This window comes from Notolabrus celidotus, chromosome 11 (genome assembly GCF_009762535.1).
Source record: "Notolabrus celidotus isolate fNotCel1 chromosome 11, fNotCel1.pri, whole genome shotgun sequence".
In the NCBI taxonomy this organism is placed as follows: domain Eukaryota; kingdom Metazoa; phylum Chordata; class Actinopteri; order Labriformes; family Labridae; genus Notolabrus; species Notolabrus celidotus.
This window is the reverse complement of record NC_048282.1, coordinates 1,947,484-1,965,471: the sequence shown is the minus strand read 5'-3', so window position 1 is coordinate 1,965,471 and position 17,988 is coordinate 1,947,484. Positions and strand designations below refer to the sequence as shown.

Below are 17,988 nucleotides of genomic sequence, written 5' to 3'. Positions count from 1 at the left end.
GTGTAGCCCAGCAGCTGGAGAGACGGTGAAAAATTATCTTCACCACAAATACCTTTTTCAAGTGACATGTTACTTCTGTTGGTTTTTCATCTGTACTCATAACACCAGGTCTGTTTCTCTTCTAAATCACTCATTAGGAACAAAGTTACTCCAACAGTGTGTGGAAAACTAAAAAATAAGACTTTGAAATGTGTGTTTAAGGAATTGTTAGCTTACTTTCTGTGTCTACACAAAATAGAGGTAGAATAAAGAGGAAGTAGAGATGTGCAGTGAAATGTCAGGGTCCTATCTTAAACCCATGCACAAACAGAACTGTGTATGCAGGGATGATTATAAATACAAACACCTGCAGGGGAAGACAGAGAGCAGAAAATAGACAGATTTCATGGAGGTGAGGGGGATGCATAAACTGCTGATTTATCTGCTTCACATGCACACAGCTTGTTCAGACAGAAAGAGTGTGAACCCCAGAGGAAATGGGTCACACTCACTGGAGCTACACAGACAGAGAAACATGAACAATAAGGCAGGGACACACAGGAGAATCAAATGTGCCATTTTTAAAACATGACAGTCGTGGTCTTTTATCAAATACTGCATTGGTTTCTCACCATGACATCTTAATGTACCTCACAGCTGTGTCTATTCCTTAGTTCTGATTGGTCATTACAAGGCAGCACCTTGGAGTATCTTACTGCTACATTTTGATAGCAGACCATTGCTATGAAAAACATCTAGAGACAGCTAGCTTCATGTTAGGAAATATGTTAACCTATGATAATTTAACATTTTTGCCTCAGTGTCACTCGCAGAGGGAAATGTGCCGGAACTCTTTCCTGCAGTTTGATTCGATGTAACGTGTGTGAGCTGCTTGTCTCTGGGATTGTTTTTGTTCTGCAAAATTAGTCTCTGTTGTCAAGAGGTTGTCTAGGGGCTTTGACCAATAAGAATCAAGAATCAATCATAAGCTACGTATGACTGCCTGCTCACTATACATTAACCCCAGAACCAACAAGGGATCAAGACAGTTTAGTTCAACAGTCCTTTATGAGGAGGCTCCTTTTGGTGACAGAATCTAGCCATAGAATTAAAATAAAGGTTATCATTTTATTACCTTTGATTTTATAAGGGGGGGCATTTTTAAGTTGTTCACACTGAAAATAAAAGCAACATTTCTCCACATTCAGCTCCAAAACTTCAGAAACATTTAGAGCAATATTTGTGATCTTTTTCAATTCAATTTGTCATGACAAATATATTTCAGTTAAAATCACTATTAAATCTAAATGTAAAATGTTAAATCTAGATGTAAATTGTTAAATCTACATGTTTAATGTTAAATCTAAATGTTGATTTTTAAATCTTAATGTTAAATATAAATGTTGATTGTTAAATTTAAATGTTGATTGTTAAATCTTAATGTTAAATGTTAAATCTTAATGTTGTTCTTGTTAAATCTTAATGTTAAATGTTGAATCTAAATGTTAAAGGTTAAATCTAAATGTAAATTGTTGACGGTTAAATCTACATGTTAAATGTTAAATCTAAATCTAAATGTTGATTGTTAAATCTACATGTTAAATGTTAAATTAAAATGCCATATGTTAAATCTAAATGTTGATTGTTAAATTTAAATGTTGATTGTTGAATCTTAATGCTAATTGTTAAATCTAAATGTAAATTGTTAAATCTACATGTTTGATGTTAAATCTAAATGTTGATTTTTAAATCTTAATGTTAAATCAAAATGTTGACTGTTGCTGTTAAATCTTAATGTTAAGTGTTGAATCTAAATGTTAAAGATTAAATCTAGATGTAAATTGTTGATGGTTAAATCTACATGTGAAATATTAAATGTAAATCTAAATGTTGATTTTTAAATCTTAATGTTAAATCTAAATGTTGATTGTTAAATTTAATTGTTGATTGTTAAATCTTAATGTTAAATGTTAAATCTTTATGTTGTTCTTTTTAAATCTTAATGTTAAATGTGTGAATCTAAATGTTAAAGGTTAAATCTAGATGTAAATTGTTGATGGTTAAATCTACATGTTAAATGTTAAATCTAAATCTAAATGTTGATTGTTAAATCTACATGTTAAATGTTAAATTAAAATGCCATATGTTAAATCTAAATGTTGATTGTTAAATGTAATTGTTGATTGTTAAATCTTAATGTTAAATGTTAAATCTTAATGTTGTTCTTGTTAAATCTTAATGTTAAATGTTAAATCTGAATGTTGTTCTTGTTAAATCTTAATGTTAAATGTTGAATCCAAATGTTAAAGGTTAAATCTAGATGTAAATTGTTGATGGTTAAATCTACATGTAAAATGTTAAATCTAAATCTAAATGTTGATTGTTAAATCTACATGTTAAATGTTAAATTAAAATGCCATATGTTAAATCTAAATGTTGATTGTAAAATTTAATTGTTGATTGTTAAATCTTAATGTTAAATGTTAAATCTTAATGTTGTTCTTGTTAAATCTTAATGTTAAATGTTGAATCCAAATGTTAAAGGTTAAATCTAGATGTAAATTGTTGACGGTTAAATCTACATGTTAAATGTTAAATCTAAATCTAAATGTTGATTGTTAAATCTACATGTTAAATGTTAAATCAAAATGCCGTATGTTAAATCTAAATGTTGATTGTTAAATTTAAATGCTGATTGTTGACTCTTAATGTTAAATTATAAATGTTAAATCTAAACGTTAATTGTTAAATCTTACTGTTGTTCTGTTAAACCTTAATGTTAAATGTTGAATCTAAATGTTAAATCTAAATGTTAAATCTAAATGTTAAATGTGATTAAATGTGGAAAAGGGTCACCTAATTGCTCTTAATGTGATAAAAATTTGACTTTTAAAAAGTCCCACATTTTTAAGACTTTTCAGAGCTTAAAATGAAGAATTCTTGGTGTTATTTTTGATGAGCACAACTTTACAAATGGTGCCCCATATTATCTGAACCAAATATTTGAGCTCAATATGCTGACTTAGAGCTTTAACTGATGGTGAGACATAACGGATGAAAAAATATAATTGACTTACAATGTTTCCATCTAATTATGTATGTTTAGCAATGTTTATAAAATAACAACAACCAAATATTTCTTTGAAGAGTAAGAAGCTGAACTTTAAAAAAGCAATGTTTAACTATTCTTTATAAATGGAAGTGGTGCAGGTCTCCACCTCCTCCATGTTTTCTGGTCTTTTGTCACTTTCTGCACAGTCCAATCAATCCCATTTCTAGAGGGATGACAACTGTCTTGGGTGATGCTGTCGCCAAAAGCTACTAGAAGACTGATATTTATAGCAGAACAATAACAGATACAACAGAAACACTAACACGGTTATGGAGGATTATTATGTCCATCCATCACATGGACAGATCTTGTGCAGACAGTCAGTTCCTATCTCTGTTTACCTTAATCCCATCTTCAATTTAGAACCTCTCACTCTGGCTTGACGTACCAATTTGTGTGTGTTTTTTTTAAATGTCACTCCCTCTACAGGTTTGTTTTAAGGGTTAGCTTCTTATTGATTTGTTGAACTGTGAACATAGCAGTGTGTGTGTGTGTGTGTGTGTGTGTGTGTGTGTGTGTGTTACCTGTGGGGCAAGCTTCTTGTCAGGCTTGTTGTTGGGTCGTGCTCCTCGTTTCTTCTGGGAGTTCTGAAACAGAGAGACACAAACAGAGTCTCATTAGGAAGACGTGACACTGCATCAACTGAGCAGTGTTTCAATAAGACGGAGGATGATTGGATCTTGTTGAACACAAAACAGGCCGAGTGAGGAAATGACCTGCAGTGGAGAAGAGCGGTGGGATACAAAACAAAAAAAAAGCCTGTCTCTTTTCACACAATTACACTTAAATAAACCCGGGGTGAGTGAGGGTAAAATACGGGGGCCGGCTGTGGCTCAGTGGGTAGAGTCGGTCGTCTATCAATCGGAAGGTTGGCGGTTTGATCCCAGCTCCGGCAGTCACATGCCAAAGTGTCCTTGAGCAAGACACTGAACCAAATAGCTCTCTCTGGTGTTCAGAGGTGTGTGAATGAGATCGGTTAATACTGATGGCCCCTTACTTTAGCAGCCTCTACCATCAGTGAGTGAATGGGTATGAATGGGTGAATGAGACACACATACAAAAACAGATCTGATGAGGATATTTTGAAATCTTAATAAAAACTAAACTAGTTTGCATTCCCAGGAACTCCCTCTGTGTTTCAACAGCTGTGTAAACTCCACAAACACTGACACGTTCAGCTGAAGGTCTCCAGTTTACAGGGTCACTTTTAAAACTGTAACACCGGGAGAGACGCATTCACGGTGGGCTGAGAGAAGACTACTGTTACAAGCTGCTAAATCAAGAGAATCACAGCTTCTTCTTTTGAAAAGTACACACACATACAAAAAAGATAGAACAAATAAAAACTAATGAAAGAAAGAGAAATCAAGTGAATCACAGATGTGTGTGATGTTATTGTGGACGGAGGGAGGAATAAAAACACTGTGGTTAATCTACCAATCAGACACGTTCAGCATTGCAGGCCCTGCCCCCTGAAAGTCCCGGGACCTTTGAAAATAATTACCCCTAGCAGGGCTTTTTAGGGAGGAGATTATCTACCCCGGAACTAAATTTAGACCCTGGGTCCACCGGTCGAAACGCAAGTAGTTCAGGGGTAAAGTCCCTCTAGTTGAAAAACACCTAATCTAATTCATCAAGGCCAATTTTTGTCCTCACTCTAACATGTTACGTCATGTGACAGCTCCTCTCCCACATTTTGTTGCACTGCTTTGCTGATGTTGATTGTCTGTGATCATGTTCACGATGGAGACACTGATGGGAGGATGAAACTAAAGCTGAAACGTGAGAGTGTAAGAGGAAAAACAGAGAGAGGGGAGGAGAGGGAGCAGGTAGAGGCAGAAAGGGAAGAATTAAGAGAACAAAGATGTAGATGTTATGAACAAAAACATGTGCTGATAGTTACACACACTCACACACACACACACACACAATCCTCTGCTCATCCAAGTGTCTGACCAGTGAATTAGGCTCTCATAAATCATCATTCTAGACTATTAAAATACACACACACACACACACACACACACACACACACTGCAGTGCAAGCAGCTCAGCTCATCTGGCTCAGTCCGTTTCCATGGAAACAAGCTACTCTGCAATGAACCGGCAACAACAAAGAGAGAGACGGAGGGACAGATGAAAGAAAGAGGGATGACAGGAGGACAGAAATGTGAAATAACACCTCTTTCCGTCTCTTTAATTCTTTATCTTAAATCTTGACTTCACCCTCTCAGAGAAAATCATTCACACAGTTGAACCTTTGACCATGACAGCGCCTCTCGATGTGCACATGCAGAGTTGCACTGCATTGTTTGCATGACGGATGTTTTCTTATTTGTCTGATTTGTCTTCCCCCTGTCCCTCCCTCATCTCCCCTGTTTCTATTCTCCACTCCCTCATCCTTCTCTTTCCTCCATCACGCTTTTTGGCTACTCCCCAACCTTTTAATTTTTCATCTCCAGTTATTCCTCCCCTCTTCTCTCCTCTCTCTCCCTCCCTCTCTCTCTCTCTCCTAACCCACTTTAACATCAGTTTATCAGGATGCAAACAGTCTATTAATGGCTTTAAACCAGCTGATCAATAATCCCGCCTTATAATGGAAACATTGATTCTGGCTGGAGGTTGAACGGATGTCGGTACTATTGAATCAGGCTTTTAGCTGAGCAGCGTTTAGTTAAAGAAGAGGCTTCCATGTGAAACTGGAAGTTAATTCATGCAAGACTTAAAAGAGGGCGCTAATCACGGTGAGAATCACATGTTTCATTTGCATAATGAGCAACACCAGAACTGAAAGGAAGAGAAAAAGTTGACTGATTGGACAAATTATGTTTTAAGTTTGCAACCAACTATTCTGTGCTTCTGTATATACTTAAGTATTATTGTATTTTATTCTATATTATTTTATTTTATTCTATATTATTTTATTTTATCTTTATTTGATGTTATTCTACTTTATTTTATTTGATCTTTATTCTATTCTATTCTATTCTATTCTATTCTATTCTATTCTATTTCATTTTATTTTATTTCTTTTTATTCAATTAATTTCATTTTTATTTTATTCTGTTTTGTTATATTCTATTTTATTTTATTTTATTCTATTTTATTTCATTTCATTTCACTTTATTTTATTTTATTATATTTCATTTTATTCTATTATATGTATTTTATTCTATTCTATTCTATTTTATTTTATTTTTTCTATTTTATTTTTTCTATTTTATTTTTTCTATTTAATTTTTTCTATTCCTTCTTCTATTAATATCTAACTTTCTTACATATTGTTTATAAGAGCTCTGTAATGCTGATTTCCCTCCCTGGGATAAATAAAGTATTTCTGATTCTGATAAGCCTTTGAGGGCGAAAGATAGATGTGTGTTTTAACTGTTAATTTATCGCCAATTATCGAGTGTTGTTTAAAGAAGAAGAGAGGAAACACACTCATAGACTTGCACCTGGCCCAACTTCACCTTTATTGTTCAGACAGCTGAAGAGAGACAGGAAGTTTGGGGAGTAGAGAGCGGGGGAAGACATGCAGCAAATGGTCAAAGCCAAGAGTCCACCTCTGCAACAAAGACTAGAACCTTGGTACATGGGGCGAGCTTAGACCGCCAGGGCAGCGGCATATACTTTCCAAAAACAATTATAATTTTTAGAATCTGATACCTAGCATTTGAACAGTTTTTGATTAAATATACAGTTTAATTGATTTGCAAAACCATCAAGTTCCGTTTCCATTATTTACACATTTTACACAGTGTCCCAACTCTTTGGGGAATTGGGGCTGTAATGACAGAAAGTACAATCCCACATTAAGATGAATCTTTTCTTTGTTGTTTTAAAATCTACGAAAAAGTTGCACTTATATTGGAGGGAGACTTGATTACTGTCAAAACTTACAGGGTCAGCTGAATGGTTTGCAGTTTGATCCTCATCTCCTGAAGTCTACATGTCAAGGGGGGCATCGAGCAAGACACTGAACCTTAAGTTGCTCCTGAAGGTATACGCCATCAGTGTGTGAATGTGATTATTACTGATGAGCACTCATAGCACTTTAGGTAGTCTCCTCCGCGTATGTGTGTGTGTGTGTGTGTGTGTGTGTGTGTGTGTGTGTGTGTGTGTGTGTGTGTGTGTGTGTGTGTGTGTGTGTGTGTTTGTTTGTGTGTGTGTGAAAGGATGAATGTAATATGTAGAGTAGGAGCACTTTGAGTGGTCTGGAACTATTAAGGAGCAGACTATTTCTAATGGAACTTAACCCGGGCTGTCCACTATATGGGCACATAACTTAAAGGTGACATATCATGCAAAATTGACTTTTTAATGGTTCTCTACCTGAAATATGTGTCCCTGGCATGTCTACAAACCCCCCGAGAATGAAAAAAATCCATTCTGCCCCTGTTCTGATTTCTCCACCTTTCTGTAAATGTTTGTGAAACCAGCCGTTTCAGACTTCAGTGTTTTTGTTACGTAACAACAATATCCGGTCTGTCACGGAGTCAGAGCTCGGAGCTTGTTCAGCCCATAGACTGTATAAAATACAACTCAACCCCTCCTCTGTTTTTCATTCCCTGCACAAATGTGTGCTAACAAGGAGCTTAGGAGGGAGGCATGCTAGTTGTAGGCTGTCTTAATAAACACAAAGGTCGGTTTTACTCCCCACGTCCCACGCAGATTTGAAGATCTAGTGGATGATTTTTATTTTCCATGGAAAAGTGCTAGCGCTAGTTAGCATAGCTACATGTCGTAGCTGTAGCTGTAGCTGTAGCTGTAGCTGTAGCTGTAGCTGTAGCTGTAGCTGTAGCTGTAGCTGTAGCTGTAGCTGTAGCTGTAGCTGTAGCTGTAGCTGTGTACCAAGACACACGTCGACATACTGAAAAATAAAACAACAAGTAACACAGAATCTGTGAGCAATCCTTCAGAAAGGTCCTGCTGCCTTTCTGGCAGAGGTCGGTTTTACTCCCCACGTCTGCAGATTTGAAGATCTAGTGGATGATTTTTATTTATCATGGATAAGTGCTAGCGCTAGTTAGCATAGCCACTTAGCTACATGTTAGTAGCTGTGTACCAAGACACACGTCTACATACTGACAAATAAAACAACAAGAAACACTAAATCTGTGACCAATGGTTCAGAAAGGTCCTGCTGCAGGCGCCTCTCCGTCAGGATCAGATTCTGGATCAGATTCAGAGGGTTGAAGTAACGCGGGTCTGTGAGCAGCCGTGTATATTCAGCCAACATGTAAACATTAGATCAACGTGCTGGAGAGCCGAGGCACATCCACTTCCTGAGGGGGCGTGGTCAGAGGGAAAACAGAGTGTTCTGAGCAGGGCTGAAGAAGAGGGTTTTTCAGGCAGACCAAAATCTGATTTCAAAGTGTTTTTTTGAGCATAAACTTTAAAGACATGTTTTGGGGACCTCTTAGACCAATATATATTGATGAAAAAATGCGGGTTATGTCACCTTTAACCATTAGGCTAAAGGCTGATTTAAACTTCTGTGTCTCCCCTATGCAGCAGGGGCTGACGCTGACATGAGCACCACCTACTTGTGCGTCGATGTGTCTGTGTCGCGCAGCAATTCTCCTCCTAAACACTAGAGGGCAGTGTGGTCTCTCCGATAGTCGGTCGCCTGCTTCCCGCCCGCCATGATCTCTGTTTACTTTTCCACAGAGATTCAGAGCGTGTTCTGTTAATCTACAGCTGATACATGTTGCTGTTTATCATATAGAAATGATTACATGAAGAATAGAGAGGAGGAGGTGAAATACACGGACGATGTGCTTGTGGTCCGTGTTGATTCTACGTGTAGTTACATTTTGGAGGAGGTGCTTGTCAGCTACATGCGTAGGCCTCTATGTAGGTACAGGAGCTTCGCAGACCCCCGGCGGAGGCTCCTCCGTTGATTCGACGCAGATGTATAAATCAGGCTTAAGTCCACACCCAAAATACAGATTTCTGTTCTAACTTCGTAGCCTTAACTAACTTCATTCACCTGCCAAACAGTCGGGTGGACAATCAATCCCCAACAGTGATGGTACATACTGCAAGGTGCCCAAAGGGACAATTAGACTCAAGATGCTGAGTCAGTTTGTCAGACTCTGTCCTGAACTGATAATCCTGAGTCTGAGACGTGTCTGGTTTGCCTCCAATTACTGTTGTATCTGCAGGCAAGCAGCTGCCTAACCCGTCAGTTCAAATATTAAACTGAGGTCCATCAACCTGAGCTGCTTTTCTACGGCTAACATTTTACACCAAGTATTTTTAAAACAGTTCTGAAATACACTACCAGTCAAAAGTTTAGAAACACTTTCTCATTCAAGAGTTTGTATTTGTTTTAACATTTTGAAACACTGTAGATTAAAGGTGATGCTTTTTTCATCAATATATATTGGTCTAAGAGGTCCCCAAAACATGTCTTTAAAGTTTATGCTCAAAAAAACACTTTGAAATCAGATTTTGGTCTGCCTGAAGAACCCTCTTCTTCAGCCCTCCTCAGAACACTCTGTTTTCTCTCTGACCACGCCCCCTCAGGAAGTGGATGTGGCCTCGGCTCCGGCACGTTGATCTAATGTTTACATGTTGGCTGAATATACACGGCTGCTCACAGACCCGCGTTACTTCAACCCTCTGAATCTGATCCTGATGGAGAGGCGCCTGCAGCAGGACCTTTCTGAACCATTGGTCACAGATTTAGTGTTTCTTGTTGTTTTATTTATCAGTATGTAGACCTGTGTCTTGGTACACAGCTACAGCTTAAGCTACGACATGTAGCTATGTGGCTATGCTAACTAGCGCTAGCACTTATCCATGATAAATACAAATCATCCACTAGATCTTCAAATCTGCAGACGTGGGGAGTAAAAACAACCTTTGTGTTTATTAAGACAGCCTACAACTAGCATGCATCCCTCCTAAGCTCCTTGTTAGCACACATGTGTGCAGGTAATGAAAAACAGAGGAGGGGTTGAGTTGTATTTTATACAGTCTATGGGCTGAACAAGCTCCAAGCTCTGACTCCGTGACAGACCGGATATTGTTGTTACGTAACAAAAACACTGAAGTCTGAAACGGCTGGTTTCACACACATTTACAGAAAGGTGTAGAAATCAGAACAGGGGCAGAATGGATTTTTTTCATTCTCGGGGGGTTTATAGACATGCCAGGGAAACATATTTCAGGTAGAGAACCATTCAAAAGTTGATTTTGCATGATATGTCACCTTTAATACTGATGACATCAAGCTCAGGTGAAACATTTCTACTTTTACAAAAGTATGCTTGGAGATCATTATTTATTATGTAAAGGCACACACACACACACACACACACACACACACACACACACACACACACACACACACACACACACACACACACACACACACACACACACACACACACACACACACACACACCATTGCAAGTGCTTGTTCTTATGTGTCTGAGCCTGCAGGTCTCCAGTTACACCACAGATAAGATAACAGGTCGAGCCCCATCTTATCTGATTACATATACAAGTCCTGACTGTGCTCTCTGCAGAGACACACGTTTGTCAGGTGAAATTCACCTATACTGAGTATATTTAGAGAAAAACTGATATAGACAGAGAGGGAAGGAGGACGAGACAACTGATGACAAGAGAGCAAAGTCAGAGCGAGAGAAGAAGAGAGAGATGTTGTCATTCCTCTGTCATGGATGAGGAAGCACAACACAGTGGTGTGAACTCTCCTCCTTCCAATCCAATCCAATCTGATCTGCAGCTCAACCAGCTGTAACACTCCTAGCAGAGCTGAATAACACGCACACACCCACACACACACACACACCCACACCCACACACACACACACACACACACACACACACACACACACACAGACCTGATGAAACACCCTGAGGACAGTTAGGAAAGTCTGGATAGGGAGAGTGAAAATAGCTAATAAAGGTCAGGAGCCATGATGAAACTCATCAGCTGATTTTGCAACTCATCCGACCAAATGTAGACTAAGTCCACCAAACACTTACACTACAGATGAGGGTGAATAACTGAGTCATGAGAAAACAGAGTGGCGTAAACTCACGAGCAGATCCACACTGACATAAATATTCAAACTGCTGAATAGAGCTGTTTCTGCTGCTCTCTGGGTGACAGAGCAGAGCGAAGTACCAACGCTTTTACACCGAGCTGATATAGAAATGATTTTAACAGCCCTGTCAGGTTACCACCTGTCACACAGGTTAACTGCTAAAAGATGAGATAACGCTCTGGGGATGGGGGAGAGATGGCGGGAGAGGAAGCAGCACACAAATCAGATTAGCTCTCAGTGAACAGACTAACGTGAAGCACGCAGCCATGAAACCCTGAGAGCTCTGCAGCAGAGGAGGAGGAGAGGAGGGAAGGAGTTTTAGGGTTATGTGTCCGACTGACTCCGCTTCTATTTTTAGCCTAAAAAGCTGGATCTGGATGTGTTATCCTTTTTTAATTTGAGTTTAACTTGTGACCCATAATTGTGACCGTAATTCAGGTTTCAGTGTTGTAGATGTGAGGATTGACGGCAGTTAACTTGGTCCATAAGTAGAGAGGTGATTAGCTTAGCTTAGCTTAGCATAAAGACTTGAAGAGGGGTAAACAGCTAGCCTTGAACAAAGCGGCAACCTCTGGTCTAAGAATATGAAGCCCATGCTGAAGTGTTATAAACTGCAGTTTATCGAGAATCCACTAGAGGCTGGCTGCAGAAACACCGGAACCCACATAGACACCCATTCAAAGAAGACGATCTTTACAGCAGAAATAAACATGTTGGGGCGCTGGTGGCCTAGCGGTCTAAGCGCCCCATGTACAGAGGCTACAGTCCTCGTCGCAGGGGTTGCTGGTTCGATTCCCGGCAGGTCGACCATTTCCTGCACGTCTTCCCCCCTCTCTACTCCCCACATTTCCTGTCTCTCTTCAGCTGTCCTATGTAATAAAGGAAGAAAGGCCAAAAAAATCTAACTTTAAAAAAAGAAATAAACATGTTAACTTACAGCCTGGTACAAAAAACAAGTGTAGTCTGGATAGCTCATTTCTCTATCAGCACACACTCAGGGTTCACACTCTTTTCCAGAGATCATTTTACAGGACATTTTCAATGATGATCAAGCTGGTATGACAGTCTAAATGTAGTTCCTAAATAGTCGAATATGTTCCTCTCAGTGGAAGTCTACATTGAAGACATGCAGTCTATGGCTATCCATGAAATCATCTCTTACATGCTTAAAAATGATGGCAAATTTATTATAGAACAATGCAACCACAGATGTACAGGACTTCACTTTATTAGTGCAACCAAGTAACAGTGATGGGCAACTCTCATCTCAGCTTTCTCTTTTCTCAAAAAATATAAAATGAGCTAAGAAAAAAACAAAAGAGCCAGCAAAGGAATCTGGAAGCTGCCTTACTGAAATTAATAAATAACAATAACAATAATCAGAGGATGAGAGCATAAATTGACCTAAATAGAACTGAATGACAAAAATGGCCACAAATGTTGAATAGGGATGTGTTTTTTTTTAACCTTGTTAGATCTTCTTGAAATAATTTTCCAGGACAATCTGTGACATTTTACTTTTTCTCCCAAATTACAGGTGTGTTCCAGTAAAACTGGTCAACTGTTTTCCAGGTTTTCCAGTTTTCCAGGACATGTGGGAACCCTGACACGGAGATTCGATTTTGAAAATTAATATTCGACTGTGGAAAAAAAACACATCAGCGGCTGCTTTGCGAGTGGGCGCACTGCATGACGGGTCAGGGACAGGTCACAGGAGTCACACATGCACAGCGTGAAACAGACTGCAGAGAGAAATCCTTCCGTCCCCGGATCCTCAGTGAGCTCTGAACGCGTCTTTTTCTCTGCTGGGAATATAGTGAATAAAAAGAGATCGGGTCTCTTCACATGTGGACTGTCTTCTTCACATGTGGACTGTCTTCTTCACATGTGGACTGTCTTCTTCTCATGTGAACTGTCTTCTTCACATGTGGACTGTCTTCTTCACATGTGGACTGTCCTCTTCACATGTGGACTGTCTTCTTCACATGTGGACTGTCTTCTTCACATGTGAACTGTCCTCTTCACATGTGGACTGTCTTCTTCACATGTGGACTGTCTTCTTCACATGTGGACTGTCTTCTTCACATGTGGACTGTCTTCTTCACATGTGGACTGTCTTCTTCACATGTGGACTGTCTTCTTCTCATGTGAACTGTCTTCTTCACATGTGGACTGTCTTCTTCTCATGTGAACTGTCTTCTTCACATGTGGACTGTCTTCTTCACATGTGAACTGTCTTCTTCACATGTGAACTGTCTTCTTCACATGTGGACTGTTTTCTTCACATGTGCACTGTCTTCTTCACATGTGGACTGTATTCTTCACGTGTGGACTGTCTTCTTCACATGTGGACTGTCTTCTTCACATGTGGACTGTCTTATTCACATGTGGACTGTCTTCTTCACATGTGGACTGTCTTGTGTTTTTGGCAAATAACCTGTCAGGCCTAAGACCCTACATTGACAGTGGACTAAAAGAGCCCGACAATCAGTGACCCTGGGATAAAATGCAGTTTTTCCTCTTTTTTTATACAAACGCCAAGAATGTAAGTGGACTACTTTTTCGTTTTTAACTTCAGTTAATGTTAATATTTGCTTGAATCACTGAATGAAGCCTGCCTATATTAGGGACAAGAGTCGGGACCTTTAATTGCTCGCACAAGTCTTGTTCAGCACTCACTCAGCTCATTACACACAGAGAGAGGAGGGGGGCGAGCTAGCGAGATGTCTACAGTCTTCAAAGTGTTACAGTATAGACCATTAGGTCATTTACTTGTTTTGTAATGTGTAGGTATGTTTTAGTCATGTTAAATCTGAAATCTCCTTGTATTAGTTTGTCCACCTGTTATTGACATAATGCGGAAATATAGATATTCGAATGGTTCGAACCTATGGTTTTTTTTTAGAGCGAATATTCGATTGTCATTTTGGAGCAATTTTGACAGCCCTAATGGACATAGGATCCGTGACGTCACCCATCTGTTTCTGAAGAGCTGTTTTGAGGCCAACCGGCGGCGGCCATATTGCTGCTGTCAAGCAAGTGTGACGTAAAGAGGCGGACTTTGGGCCTCCTAGCCAACAGCTACAGTGTTTGCGCCTGTCAATCAAATTAGCTGTGCCTCTCATTGGAAGACTTGTAATCTCAATATCTTCGAAATTGCTATGTTCCCCCCCCCCCCTACAGTGTGAGCCAATCAAGAAATGAGCTATCCAGACTACACTCGTCTTTTGAACCAGGCTGTAAACATGTTTATTTCTGCTGTAAAGATCGGCTTTTTTGAATTGGTGTGTATGTGGTTTCCGGTACTTCTTGAGCCAGCCTCAAGTGGATCCTCAATGAACTGCAGTTTTTAGCACTTCCACATTGGACTCATATTTTTAGACCGGAGGTTGCCGCTTGGGTAAAAACAGAAATAAGATGTTTCTCTGGACTTGTGAATGTGGCTCATATTACATTTAATGAGATGTTTCTTTTAGAGAAGCACTTGATAGTTTTAAATGATTGCCGTTTACTGAGCAAATATGTGTGTGTGTGTGTGTGTGTGTGTGTGTGTGTGTGTGTGTGTGTGTGTGCGTGCGCACAAGAAAGTCTGAAAATGTGTCTGAAGTGCATGCAGCAATAAAACACACACACACACAATCAAGTGGTCGTCTCAGCCTTTGAGAACAGGGCACTTCTGTCTCGACATCATCACCACACAGATCCAAACAAAGAGTCTACACAACACAGCACACAATGGCTTACATAACGGGGTGTGTTTTATTGTGTGTTTGTGTGTTTAGGGGTTGGAATAGATGTAAGCAAAGAAGCTCAATCCTATTTGCCAAATAACAACTATTCACTATTTTATTTCAGCAACACAAATGGGTGTCTGTAAATGTTGCATGCAGATTGTAATACCACATTTATCCTCAGTCACACTTGATAAACGGCTCCTCTTGAATTGCTAGAATGCAAATGCAGCGTTACGCGACGCTCTCCGGGTTGTCTGCAGCAGAGCAAAGCAGCTCAGGGCCCAAACAGAGCAGATAAGAGGACCGCGACACCAGCGCTCCACAAATCCTCAGTCTGCTCGGCTCATTACTACACACTCACGCTGTCTCCTCCACGCTCGGCAGCAGCTAACACACATTTTGTAAAAACAGAATAACACCCTGCTAACGCTGAATTAGGCAATAAACAGCCCATTCACTGTCAGCGCTGTGAGCATAGAGCTTCTTTGTCTGCTGGGATGTTGACGAGCCTGAACCGAGGATCTCAAATAAAAATGAATCTCTGCCTTGAACTTGCTTATAAATGATTGTTCCAGCTGTTTAGATAGATCCAGTCTGTTTATGAAGAGTCAAACTTTACACTGCAAAGATATTTAGAAGAATTACCTTTACAGCTTTTTGTTCATTTTGTATAAAAGGATTTAAAATGTATCAGCGTACAGTTGAATTTAGATAAGAGCATCAGATGTAGGATGTAGATTTTTGGAGTGGATACCTTTAACCCATAATAATCTACTCCTGATGACCAGATTACCAACATTTGTTCCACAGTTTTCAACTTTTGTAGACAGTTTATAATTTGTAGTTCATGCACACCTGAGAGAAAGAAGGGCTAGGGTCTGTCTTAATATTCTACACCTACTATTTCAGACTGATAATCTGATAACACAAAAAAACAAAACAAAGAACAGCTCTGACTCTTTAACTGTCATGTTTTCTTTAATCAAAGTAGGATCAGTATTTTTTTTATTCACAAAGTGAATAAAAGACTTTCAGTGGACAGACTTTGCTCAAGAATTCAAAATAAAAGCTTTATGAAACCTTCAAATCAGACGTGTCGGTCTACTGGCTTCAAAGATATTCAGAAAGCAGCCGCTGTCTAAGAACCAAAACACTCTGGACATGCAATAATGTCTTTTTCATGCTTCAGTCTTCATCCATCCAGACGGTCCCACTAAGCATGCTCACTGGACTAAAGCCAGAAGTCTAAGTATCTGTGATAACATTGCATGATACAGGGCAGGTAAGGATACATCTGCAAAGGACCAGCAACTACGGATACAGCTCCAAACACACCAATAAGGTGCATTTCCACCAATAGTTCGGGGGTCTTTTAGCCCCCAGAACTACTTTCCCCTGAACTAAAAGGTTCCTGTGCCCCCATTGTTGTCTGTGTTTTGACCGCGGGCTGAAGTCCCGGGTAGATTGTGGAAATCAGGCCAGTGATGTATGGAGGAAATAAAAAGTATATGCACTACACCACCAGACCAGTAGAGGGCAGTAAAACAAAGAGGAATGCCATTCATCACAGATGACACCATAGAAGCAGACGGACAGGCAGGTATCATTATGAGCAACACAACAGTTAGCCTGTTAGCATGAAGAGACTCAGCTGGTCTGTTTTAGATGGTGCTATATTTCATCACAGATGGATTCACTGAATCAACACGTGAGAGGAGATAAGCGCGAGTAGCAAAGACGTTTCAACACGCCTTTAAAATCCTTTGAACTCAAAAAGCCGTGGCAGAGATCGGACGGTGTTTTGGTTTAAACTGCGACCCTGTTAACTGGAGACTTTCAGCCGGATGCATCCCTCATAAACGTCTTTAGACGATCATTAAATATCTGATGAGGATATTTTGAAATCTTAATAAAAACTAAACTAGTTTGCATTCCCAGGAACTCCCTCTGTGTTTCAACAGCTGTGTAAACTCCACAAACACTGACACGTTCAGCTGAAGGTCTCCAGTTTACAGGGTCACTTTTAAAACTGTAACACCGGGGGAGACGCATTCACGGTGGGCTGAGAGAAGACTACTGTTACAAGCTGCTAAATCAAGAGAATCACAGCTTCTTCTTTTGAAAAGTACACACATATACAAAAAAGATAGAACAAATCAAAACTAATGAAAGAAAGAGAAATCAAGTGAATCACAGATGTGTGTGATGTTATTGTGGACGGAGGGAGGAATAAAAACACTGAGGTTAATCTACCAATCAGACACGTTCAGCATTGCAGGCCCCGCCCCTCGAAAGTCCCAGGGGACCTTTGAAAAGTACTACCCCCCTAGCAGGGGCTTTTCAGGTGGGAGATTATCTACCCCTGGACTAAATTTAGACCCTGGGTCCACCGGTGGAAACGCACGTAGTTCCGGGGTAAAGTTCCTCCGGTCAAAAAACGCCTTTAGCTAGAGAAATCCTTCGTCCCCTATACCTCGTCTACTTCTCTTTAAATACTTGCAGCACATGTTTTTCAGTCGTGTTTGCCTCTTATGAAACAGTGAAATGACCACACAGGTCATTATAACATCTCATAAGCCGACGTTAGCTGTCTTTGTTGTTCTTTGCAGCGTGCCTGCTGCCAGCTGTGTTTTAAAGTGAAGGCTTGTTAATAAGAAAATCAAAGCGGGATTGTTTTTATTGGATGAAGTTAAAGAAAAATAAACTCCAATCAAATATTATCTTCTTGGGCTGATGATTTATCGGACTGATATATCCCTGTCCCAGTAATATGAGTAGAGAGAAGTCATTCAGGCGACATACTGGGTCAGTAGCTTTAGCTACAAAACAACAATTGAAAAGTAGCTAACTTTAGCCTGCAGCTGCCTGACCCCTGAGAGTACTGAAGTTATCAATGTTTCATTTCATGCATTTACTTTTTATTCTCATTTGCACGACAAATGTTGCATCATTTCTTCTAATAAAGTTGCAGAGTGTAGCTTTTTTGGATCATGATGAAGACAGCAGTGGTAGTCTAGGTCTCAGAGGAAGAGCACAGGACCAGATCAGAGCAAAGCAGATCCTCATGTCTTCCAGAACA

The 17,988-nt window shown here is 39.6% G+C and overlaps 1 protein-coding gene across 3 annotated transcripts in view; it reads right to left on the bottom strand.

Annotated features, from left to right (window-relative positions):
- The window catches only part of soga1 (suppressor of glucose, autophagy associated 1), a 187,879-nt gene that overhangs the window by 63,457 nt on the left and 106,434 nt on the right, over window positions 1-17,988 (bottom strand). For all 3 annotated transcript variants that reach the window (XM_034696867.1, XM_034696865.1, XM_034696866.1), the window contains exon 5: window positions 3,616-3,678. In XM_034696867.1, coding sequence (XP_034552758.1) covers window positions 3,616-3,678 — 63 coding nt within the window. The remainder of the gene's footprint in view (window positions 1-3,615; window positions 3,679-17,988) is intronic.